This window comes from Orycteropus afer, unplaced genomic scaffold (assembly GCF_000298275.1).
Source record: "Orycteropus afer afer isolate SDZICR_OR568_19922 unplaced genomic scaffold, OryAfe1.0 scaffold00005, whole genome shotgun sequence".
Lineage (NCBI taxonomy): Eukaryota > Metazoa > Chordata > Mammalia > Tubulidentata > Orycteropodidae > Orycteropus > Orycteropus afer.
This window is the reverse complement of record NW_006921592.1, coordinates 9,233,843-9,245,292: the sequence shown is the minus strand read 5'-3', so window position 1 is coordinate 9,245,292 and position 11,450 is coordinate 9,233,843. Positions and strand designations below refer to the sequence as shown.

Here is an 11,450-nt window from a genome sequence, read left to right as displayed (position 1 = left end):
ATCTTCTGTGTCTGTGTTAATTGGTTTCCCTTTTCTTTGTTGAAGAGGGTCTGTGCAATCCTTCTGCCTAGTCCGCCATCTTGCCCCGCCTCCCCAAGGAGGTTTTAAAAGTTATCAAAGAATGACAGTAAGAATTTACTGGATCCAATTAAAAGAAGAGACAAATGCAATGCCATTGATTACTTTTATGACTTGTTTGCAGGAGGTGCCTAGGAAAGGTTTTATTATTTTTTTAATTGTGATTTGGGTGAAAGTTTACAGATCAAATTCATTTTCCACACAGCAATTCATACACATTTTGTTTCATGACATTGATTGCAATCCCCATAATGTAATAGCTCTCTTCCCATTCCTTCCTTGTGTCCTTCTTTCCTATGCATTCCTGCCCTCTGAGCTATCTCCCTGTGCAAATACTGCCCTTCTGGTCTCCCATGATTGATTGTTCTAAAGAGTGTACCTACTTTGTGTAAATGTTCATCTTATATGCTTGTCTGTTGTTTGGCTGGAAGCTATGGGAGTGAGTTCAATTCCAGGTCTGAAGAGTGAGTAGAGGCCATAGTCTCAGGGGTTTTACTAGTCTCTATCAGACCAGTAAGCCTGGTCGTTTTATAATTTTGAGTTTTGCTCCACATTTTTCTCCCATTCTATCCAAGATCTCCTAGTTTGATTCCTTTCTGAGTGACTGACAATGGTCAAGTGCCACCTAGTTCTTTTGGTATCAGACAGGTAGGCTGAGGTGCATATGGACCACTAGTCCCATGGACTAATTGTTTCCATACATCTTTGGTTTTCTTCATTCTTCTTTGTTCCAGATGAGGAGAGACCAATTGTTGCATCCAGATGGCCATTTGTAAGCTTTGAAGACCCCAGCTGCTACTCACCAAAGTAGAATGTAGAACAATGTTTTTGTGTAGTATGGTGTGCCAATTGAGCTTGATGTCCCTCGTGACCATGATCCTGAGCCCACAGGCCCAACAATTCACTTCCTCAGGGTGGTTGTCTATGGCTAAGAAGTGATCATAATTTTGTCCCCTGTTAGTTTTATTTATATGGACATTCTTATAGCACATAGAAATATGCATGCAGAGATACCATTTACCAAACTCATATATGGGTATATTCCCTTTTGTGGACTAGGAAATCTTTTGAGCTTCACAGTGGTGAAGTAACTTGGGCCCTATAGCACCTTCTCTGAGGTTAAACACCAAAATAATTGGTGTGGTGGGATGGAATGCAGAGAACTATACACTTGCCTTTCCAAGGCAAAGACATTCAACATAAGAGGTTTACACAATGCATGTGGCACATTGATTTTATAAAGGGAACAATTTCAGTTAAATGTCTAAATTTAAAGATCACTGCCTTGGAAACCATATGGGGCAGTTATACTCTGTCCTATGGGGTCACTATGAATAAGAATCTACTTGATGGCAGTGAGTTTGGTTTTAACACCTCATTTACACCCCATTGAAGAGCCACCTGGACGTCTTCACCTAGCTGGTAAACTCATACCCTGTGGAACAATTGTCCTCTTAATTCCATGGTCCACAATCTATTTAGATGGGAGGATTATACCATGTTTTTGTTGTTTTGCTTTTTTGCACCTGGGAGTATTTAATGACTTGTGATTCTTTACATAGAATACAAATGTCTTCAGACACTTAATAGGGTAAAGATGAAAGGCTGTGCCAGATAGTACCATCCATTGTTCTGTAAAAGCACTATCTCCATTTATCTGTAAAACCAAAACCAAAACCAAACCAAACTTGTCATTGTCCAGTCTGACTCATAGAGACCCTGTAGAACACAGAACTGTCCTATAGGGTTTCCTGGCTATAATCTTTACAGAAGAAAACTGCCACAAACTTTCTCCCACGAAGTGACTAGTGGGTTCAAACCTCCGACTTTTTGGTTAGCAGCTGAGTTCTTAACCACTGTGCCACCAGAGATCCTTTATTGATCTATAGAACTGGTGTTTTTACGGGCTTCTAATGGATGTAGCTCCATGCTGAGTGTTGTAGTAGCATGTGTGAGAATTAAATGTTTTCCTACCAGGAGCTTACCATTTCCTTGGTAAGAGACATATGCAAATAAGTATAAGCTCTTGAAGGTCAAAATCTATCTTCTTCACCTTTGAATCCCTATGATAACTAGTTTTGTGATATATACAAAGTGCTGTTCATTAAATGTTTGTTGAGTGAGTGAATAAATGAATGAGCAACGTAAATAAAAGTTCAAAGCTATAGATAGCACTAAAATGAGTGACTTAATGACTTAGTAAATGCTTAAAAGTGAAGAGAAAAACATCAGTTTGGTAGAAAGCAATTGGGAAGGTTCAAAAGTTATACCAAGGTCTTTCAAAAAAGCCTTCAATATGGGTTTGGAAAGTCTCAGAGCCCTATGTCACTGGTTGGAAAGGAATTGCTGGCAGCAGGACTGTAGCCATCTTTCCTTTTGCTGGGGATATGTGGGGGAGAAATAGCATTTGGTCAAACCCGCTTCCAGATATTCTAGTAACAAGATCTCCTAAGAAACACACTGATTATTTTTTTGTAGCAGAAAATTAAGAGAGCCCTTATCTATGAAATGCTTTTATAAGGGTACACCTGGTCTGTTCATTCTGCTTACTATAAATAAACCTGGAATTTGTGGATTAATGGGGGCATGAGTGGTTAGATAATTAATGGGTATCAATGGAAACATTTAACTGAAATTGTTCCCTTTGTAAAATTAATGTTCCCCATGCGTTGTTTAAACCTTACATATCAAATCTGAATCAGAACAAGTCCTAATGCAGAAAGAAAGAACTTGCAGTGGTGAGCTTGGACTTCTCCTAGGGAAGAATGTTTTTCCTGTACATTGTGATTGCCTGTTTCCTTTGAATGATTAGTGAAGTTTGGTGTTGGGTAGTGAGTCTTATGTAACAGTCTGACCCTTTATATTATTGCACTGTGTCACTCTGCCTCTCCCATTTCTCCTCCATTACTGTGAAATGGCTGAAAGCCTTTGGAGACTGTTGGACCTGAGCTGGACTCATCTTAGCTCCTTACTAGAGTGAGACTTCAAGCTGCTGATACAAGTGCTCCGAGTATCTGTTTCCTCTTCTGCAAACTCTACTAATAGTGATATCTGGAGTAGCTGAGGGGCTAAGTGGGGAGAAAGTGGGTTAAGCACCTTACCCTTCCCTGCACTGGGGCAGGCACTCCTTCCCTAGCTGGAACCAGCCTGGTTGGCAGGACTGGCACTGCATGCTGTGTCTCCCTTCACATGTCCTACAAGAGCTGTGGCAGGGAGCACATCGGTGGCTGTCCTCATCTGCATAGTAGCCCTCGGGGCAGTCTTCCACACAGGTCATATCTGGAAAAGAGTTTGTCTTGACATCAAGCATACCACATGTTTCCCAAGTCTCCCCTACATGCTCCCCTACTGTGTACTGGGGATGGTGAGGTACAAGAGGAATGAGACAATGTCTCTAGGGGCTGATGGATATGCTTGGGGTCTAAGATGAGTATCTTAGAAATGGAATTGACCACAGGCCATAAGGAGTTCAGAGAAAATAGAGATTACAATGGACTACCCATGGTGCCCAGGATAGAAAACACAGTCTAGAGAGTTGAGCTAGAAAGACACCCAGGTTTGACCAGGAGAGGGAGAGTACCTTCTAGGCAGGGGCTGACATTGGGGGTAGCATGAGTCAAGACTCCATTGAAGAAAACAGAAAGTGCATGGCCAATATGCTGACATGATCCTACAACTTCCACATTCCATGCCCATAATGATCTCAAATTCTGCTGTGCTGTCTACACAATGTGACTTTTTAACTTTACATTAAAATTAATAGAAACTAAATAAAATGAAAACTCCAGCCCTTTAGATGCATGAGCAGATATAGGATACTTCCGTCATGAACAGCAAGATCCTGTTTCACCCGGGTAGTTAATAAATTTGACAATAATCCCAAATCTTCAGCTCCAAACAGTGAGAAGAGTTGGAGTTGAGTTCCTCAGTCACACACCATGCCAGCCCTTCATCCACATGCCACAGCTGTGGATGTTGATACTTGCCTTTTCTGCATCTTTGATAACATTTAGGGTTGGAAGGTGAGTTGGCTTAGTTAGAAAGTAAAAACAAATGAGAATTTTTTGGAATTATGGTTTAGCATTAAGTGCTTAGAGGCAACTACATCTCCAGTTTCTGCTTAACTTGGTAGGTTGGAAGCCAGGCCCTCTTGAATTATTAATGTGACCAACTGGTTGATTACAGATTGGAAGCCAGTTTGTCTCTATAACTCCATTCAGCACTGGCATAGGCACTGGTGGAAAAGCCACATACCATTAGAGCTGCTGCACAAGGTGCTGCAAACTCACCTGTGTTGGAGACTCTGAGCTACTTGAGGGTAGGTGATGCCACTCCTTTAACAACGTCACAAATTATGAAGAGAGAAATCAGTATCTACTGTGTACTAGTACAAGGTAGTTTTCCAGATAGAGTGAAAAACAAACCCTTGTTCGGAGGAAAAGTAACTCACTGAGAAGAAGGCTATTCCTTGGGCAGGTACGACACTGGTCCTCCGCAGGCCCTATGCAATGGAGGCACGTGGTGTGACAGGGTTGGCACCCATGGGCCTCCTCATCCCAGTACTCCACGTGGGCACACTCTTCATAAGGCACACAGCTCCCATGAGTGTTCTTCCTCAGGCCTTCTTGACAGGTTTTGCAGGTTCCCGATGATATGCAGGTCTTGCAGGTCTTGTGGCAATCTGTGGATGTGGTGGGGGCAGCAGGAAGAGAGTGAGAGAGAGCCAGGGTACCCCACTAGGGAATTAATTCCCTTGGAAAGTGTGTTCACATCTCCTCCACATTTTCTTCCAGAGATTTTCCAAGATTTTCTAAGGCACTGTGCCAAATATAGAAGTCCCTGGGTGTTGCAAACTGTTAACACACTTGGCTGCTAAATGAAAGATTAGAGGTTCAAATGAAAGATTAGAGGGTCAAATCCATGCAGAGGTGTTTTGGAAGAAAAGCCTGACAATCTATCTCCTTCCCTTGCAAAAAAAAAAAAAAAAAAATCAGCCCTTCAAAACCCTATGGAGCACACTGCCACTCAAACAAACATGGGGTTGCCATGAGTCAGAATTGACTTGACAGCAATTGGTTGTTGGTTTGGTGTCAAGGTTTGGAGCCATGAGTTTGGCACAGCCTTTGGGCTCTGGGTGCAGCATTCTTGTCACAAAATGAGAAAAAAAAAAAAAAAAATGGCTATTTCCCTTTCTCTGTAATACCCCAAAAGCCTCTTTGTTGCAGTAGTCACTTTGGGAATATTAGTAAGGCTCACTGTATAATTACCCAAACTGTACAGAAAATAATATGAGCAAGTCCACAGGAGCAAGTCACACAGCAGTAGGTGCCCTTCCACCATCATAACTCCTGTTGCTACGGTCCTCCACTCACTTCCCAGAATGCTCAGAGCTCTTCATTAATAAGTTGCTGTCGATTCTGACTCAGGGTGACTCATGAGTAGAACTGTACTCCATAGGGTTTTCAGTGGCTGATTTTTCACAAATAAATCCCCAAATCTTTCTTCCAAGCTACCACTGGGTAGACTTGGATCTCAACCTTTTTGTTAGCAGCTAAGCACTTAACCATTTGTACCACTCAGGAACTCCATTTAAAACATAGGAGATATAAATAATAGTAGGTTTTTTTCTCAAAAATATAAACCCTGGTGATGCTGTGGTTAAGGCATTCAGCTGCTAACCAAAGGGTTGGTAGTTTAAAACCATCAGCTCCTCCACAAGAGAAAGATGAGACAGTCTGTTTCCATTAAGATTTATAGCCTTGGAAACCCTATGGGGGTTGCTATAAGTCAGAATTGACTCGATGGCAGTGAGTTTCTTGGAAGCGTAGGGATTAAAGTGTTGATGGGGAAGAGGAAATGGGAGACCAAGAACAGAGGCTTTTGCTTCAGTGAATGATGAGGGGGAAGGGATTTTAGGGGGGCAAAAAATAAAGGGAGATCAGAGGCACTGAGAAAGTCTTCTGTGGACAGTTTCACTTATGTTGCTATAAGCTTGTCATTGCTTAATATTTGAATAAAACTTTGCCTTCTTTGGTGACTCTTGAAGGCTCACCATCTCTGTTGTAAATCTTGCCGTGAGAATCCTTTTTGATCTGCAGTGCACAGCCACTGTAGTGAGGTGGGCTGATGGGATTTGTTACTATTAAAGTTACATGAGCGAGTCTTTTAAAAATTCTTTAAATCATTGAAAAATAAATGAGAACATATTCAAAATGTGTTTCCTTGAACGGGAGGAAAAGGGATGGAAGGATAGCTGTGGGGGCTAGAACTGTGCAAACCCTAGACCCTGTTTTAACTTAGCAGAAACACAGACTCTTGGAAGGCTTTCTGGTAGGCTAAGCTCAGCCATGCTTTTTGGAAGTCTTTTTTAAAATCATATATATATATATATACACATACACATATAATGTTATTTTATTGTTTTTGAGAATATATACAGCAGTTGTTACATGCTATTGAGTTGACTCTGACTCAGTGACCCTAGAAGACAGAGCAGAACTACCCTATAGAGTTTCCTAGGCTATAATCTTTACAGGAGCAGATTGCCAGGTCTTTTTTCCCATGGATTGGCTGAGTTCAAACTGCTGACTTTTTAGTTAGCAGCCAAGCACTTAACCATTGTGCCACCAGGGCTCCTGTACACAGAACATACACCAATTCAATAATTTCTACATATCCATATCAGTGACATTGATTACATTCTTTGAGTTGTACAACCATTCTCACCCTCCTTATCTGAGTTGTTCTTCTCTCATTAGCATAAACTCACTGTCCCCTAAGGTTCCTATCTAAGCTTTCCAGTTGCTGTTGTCAATTTGATCTCATACAGATTGTTCTTATAGGAGCACAATGCTAACGGTAACTCAATGCTGTGGAGTCGGACCTGACTCATAGCGACCCCTCCTTGGGTTTCCAAGGCAGGATCACTACGGAAGTAGATTGCCCAACCTTCCTTCCGAGGAGTGGCTGGTAGGTTTGAACTTCCAGGCTTCTGGTTAGCAGTCAAATGTTTTAGGCACTATACCACTAGAGTTCCCAATGCTAAATACAGATATTCTTTATTAATTAAGCTAAACTACTGCTTGGTTTAAGGAAGACTTCAGGAGACATTTTTGATTTAAGGCTTAAGGTTTCAAGATTATCTCAGGGAAGTAGTTCGGGGGTTCATCCACCCTCAATGGATCCAGAAAGTCTGGATTCCATGACTTCCTGGAAGTCTTTACCTTTGCAGTTGTTAGTCTCTCTTTCCAAGTAAGTTCCTGCTGGACACTCATCCAAACACAGCCCATCATAGAGGACCAAGGATGCGTCAGCGCAGAGGTCACATTCATCTGCACTGGGGCCGCTGCACTCGTGGCAGTCTTCATGGCAGGGGACACACTGGCGGGCATCCTCATAGAAGCCAGAGGGACAGGACTGGTGGCACATATCATTGTTCAGGAAGAAATTGGGCATGCACTCTGCAGGGAAGGAGGGAACAGTGAGTATTCTGGGGCAAGGGCAAGAAAGGAATGTATTCCTTTGCAGTGGGCCAGGACTTCTCCACCTCCCACTGTGCTTCTTCCCAGCTAGAGTGCACAGTTGCCCCATTTACCCCCTGCCAGGGCACATCCTACATCCCTTGAGAGCATGAGGCCACATACAGTGGCTTAACTAGATGGTACTGTGTTTAAGTCTTGAAATGACCTGCTCTTAGGAGGTGCAAAAAATTACATAGCCTTGGCAGATGAGTGATAGCTGAGATGCTGACAATACTGTCTGGAAAATCTAAAAAGCATTTATAGATTTTAAAAATTTTATTGAGCTCTTCACATTCTGTTCAATACAGAAAGTAGTTTAGGAATTGTTGGATTAGTTATTTTTTTGTTAATTGATGGTAGGCCAATAATTAGCTATATGTAGTTAATCAGTATGAAGAATACAGTGTGGGTTTGTTTTATTTTTGTTCATTTTCTATTTTGGGAGAGAATCCAGAAAACATTTTGGGTCACACCGAGAGAATCCTTTTGACAGGATGGCTCCACATAAATGATCTGTATTATTTTTGAAAGGACATTGGACAAACTTTCTTGGGACATATTTCTAGAGGGAAAAAACCTATTTATAGTGAGAGTGTTATTCGCAGTGTCATATAGATGCTTGAACTTTTCTTATCTTTTATAACAATTGACACTCTGTAACTACTTCTGTGCCTAGTTGTTTGATATCAGTCTCTCCTGTAAGATTTTGCTCTCAAAAAGGTGGGAACTTAGATTTTTATTTGTCTCCAGCACCTGGATAGTGCTTGGCACACACTTGTGTTCATAAAACAAAAACCAAACCAGTTGCCTAGGAGATTCTGACTCATGGCAACCTTACACATGTCAGAGTAGAACTGTGTTCCATAGGGTTTTGGGGGGGTGATTTTTAGAAGTTTATGGCTGGAAGTTTTTCCCAATGAGCCTCACGGTGGACTTGAACTGCCAACCTTTTGGTTTGTAGCTGAGTGTAACTGCGGCACCACCCAGGAACTCTTAAGTACTCGATTTGCTATTATTGTTAGTTGCTGTGAAGTTGATTCAAACACATGGAGACCCATGTATACATAGTAGAACTCTGTTCCACAGGGCTTCCAAGGGATTTTCCAATGTGCCACTGGGTAGGTTTGAACTGCCAGTCTTTCAGCTAGTAGTTGAGGGTTTAACCATTTGCACCACTCAGGAATTTCAATAAGCCCAAAATCTATTGCCATTGAGTCGATTCCGACTCATAGTGACCCTATAGGAGAGAGTAGAACTGTCCCATAGAGTTTCCAAGGCTGTAAATATTTACAGACTGCCACGTCTTTCTCCTGTGGAGCTGCAAGTGGGTTTGAACTATTAAACTCTTCAGATAGCAACCAAGCTAACAAGCTACTAGGGCTCCTTGGAACTCTAATACATGTGTGTAAAAGAAATCTTGCAAAAAGGTGCTCTTGTTTGTCTTAACTTGCAGAGTAGAATCTATAATGTAAAGGCTTTGGATTACTTTTCATTTCCTCAGTGATGTGTATGAAAATGGACACATAGGAAAGGAAGTAAGACAGGTCTCCATAGCTCTCATTGGAACCCCATCTTCGGATAGTCAGGCCACCTGGGCTCTCTCAGCTCCACACTGTACCATGGAACGCGCCTGAGTACCTTTGCATGTTTGCTCATGGATGCAATCCTGGCACATCTCTGGGCACTGCTGGCACATGCCCTCCACAGCCACGTGGCTCTCGGAGCAGGCTTCACGGCATACCCCCTGCTCCAGCAAGAACACTCCTTCACAAGAGAGGCAGTAGGTGGCATTTCCTTCACACGTCCTGCAAGGTGAGCTGCAGCGTTCACATACACCCGCTTCTGCATAAAAGCCTCTGTGGAGGGAAGACAGCGCAACCAAGGAAGCTTAAAAGGAGGGGAATTAGTCACACCTGGTGGTGAAGGACTCAGGCCTAAAAATGACAGGGCTGCTGCTTGCTATTGTAAACCAGAATGAATCCTTTAATAAGATTGGCAAAGACGTGTGGTGAATAAGAAAGTCTAGAAAGATAAAACCAAAGGATTATCACTGTGAATTTTGTTCGCTTGAAAATCAACTGGTTTGTTTGAAAGTTAACTTTAGTTTATTAGTTTGTAGGTTAGTCATTTTCTAAGTTCCCTATTCTATCTTCTAATTTTTAATGAATTTTTCTTTCTCTTTGCTATAGCCTTACTTTAGTGTAGAAAAAGACACCTATTAAATTTAATACATTAAAACTATTTTTAAAAATAAATTGAAAAAAATCACTTCTTAGAAGCACAAAAGGATTACGGTTGGAAGCAATTTGCTTTCAGATGTTCTTAGACAACCTCTGACGGTGCCTTTCAAACACATAAACATTCACACACAGCATGAAACATATTTTGAGAAGCTGTTATTGGAGTATATGTTTGTGGGTTTCACTTCCTTCTGGGGAAATCTGATATCCGTATATATAGTTTCTCTGAATTATAAAACTATCACCCCATACAAATCCTTTACTGGTGTGTGAACACAGTGAATATAAAACCCTAACCCTCTCAGTATATTTGGAAACAAAAGCAGTATAGATAATTTTTTTTTTTGTGCCACTTTTATTACTATCCCTCTCCAAAATATTCCACCACCATTAGCACAAACTCAATGCCCCACAAACAAAAGGACAATGTTTCTTTGAAAGGAAAAATGAAGAGCTGAAACTTGCAGAAGCTGGAAAATCATAAACCAGTGTAGAGAAAATGGACTTCTTGTACCATAGGTACCTATTCCAATTGTTGTCTATAACAGTCCTTCTATTAAGTCAGTTATTGCCATAATAGTAGAGGGCAGTGGTCATTCAGTGGTAGAATTCTCGCCTTCCCTGTGGGAGACCCGGGTTGGATTCCCTCTTATCCAATGCACCTCATGCCAAGCCATCATCATCTATTAGTGGAGGCCTGCATGTTGCTATGATGCTGAACAAGTTTCAGTGGAGCTTCCAGACTAAGACAGACTAGGAGGAAAGGCTTGATGATCTACTTCTGAAAAATCAACCAATGAAAACTCTATGGATCACCAAGTCCATAGTGATCATGGGGAGGGCGCAGGACCAGGCAGTGTTTTCTTCCAGGTGTACAGGGTCACCATGAGTCAGGGGCTGACTGATGGTAGCTAATAACAATAATTATGATTGGGCTATACAACCAACCATCCCTTAAAACAACAACCATTCATTTGCATTCAAATGTCAGTGAATAGGGAGAAATAGGCTGGGCCTGGCTGGACATCAGGTTCAAGTCTTCTTCGTGTCCTTTCATCCTTCTTGGCATAGAGGGCTATGGAGTATGTTCTTCTCATTGCCATGACAGAAGCAGAAGAGGGTGCTCTCAACTGGGCAAACATATTTTAAGCCTCTGTTGACCTCTTCTGCTAATATCCCATTGGCCAAAGCAAGGCCTACAACCTAGTCCAAAATCAAGGGTTAGAGAGAACTACAGGGAGCTCTGGTGGTGCACTGTTTAAGACATTTGGCTGTTAACCAAAGTGTCGGTGGTTTGAACCCATCAGCCACTCTGTGGGAGAAAGATGAGATGATCTGTTTCCATAAAGATTTATAGCCTTGGAAATGCAATGAGGGTCACTATGAGTAGGAATCAACACAATGGCTGTGAGTTTGGTTTTTGGTTTGGGGGTGGGGGTACAATACTTGTGTTTTATTGACTATGCAAAGGCATTTGATTGTGTGGATCATGACAAATTATGGATAACATTGAGAAGAATGGGAATTCCCAAGCACTTGATTGTACTCATGAGGAATCTGTACCTTGACCAGGAGGCTGTCGTTCGAACAGAACAAGGGGACACTACATGGT

At 41.8% G+C, this 11,450-nt stretch overlaps 1 protein-coding gene across 1 annotated transcript in view; it reads right to left on the bottom strand.

Moving 5' to 3' along the window:
* PCSK5 (proprotein convertase subtilisin/kexin type 5) overlaps positions 1–11,450 on the bottom strand; it is a 600,269-nt gene that overhangs the window by 34,982 nt on the left and 553,837 nt on the right. The window contains exons 31-34 of the mRNA XM_042780610.1: positions 9,237–9,454; positions 7,302–7,538; positions 4,529–4,759; positions 3,180–3,357 (exon numbers count right to left, since the gene is read on the bottom strand). Of these exons, the coding sequence (XP_042636544.1) occupies positions 3,180–3,357; positions 4,529–4,759; positions 7,302–7,538; positions 9,237–9,454 (864 nt within the window). The remainder of the gene's footprint in view (positions 1–3,179; positions 3,358–4,528; positions 4,760–7,301; positions 7,539–9,236; positions 9,455–11,450) is intronic.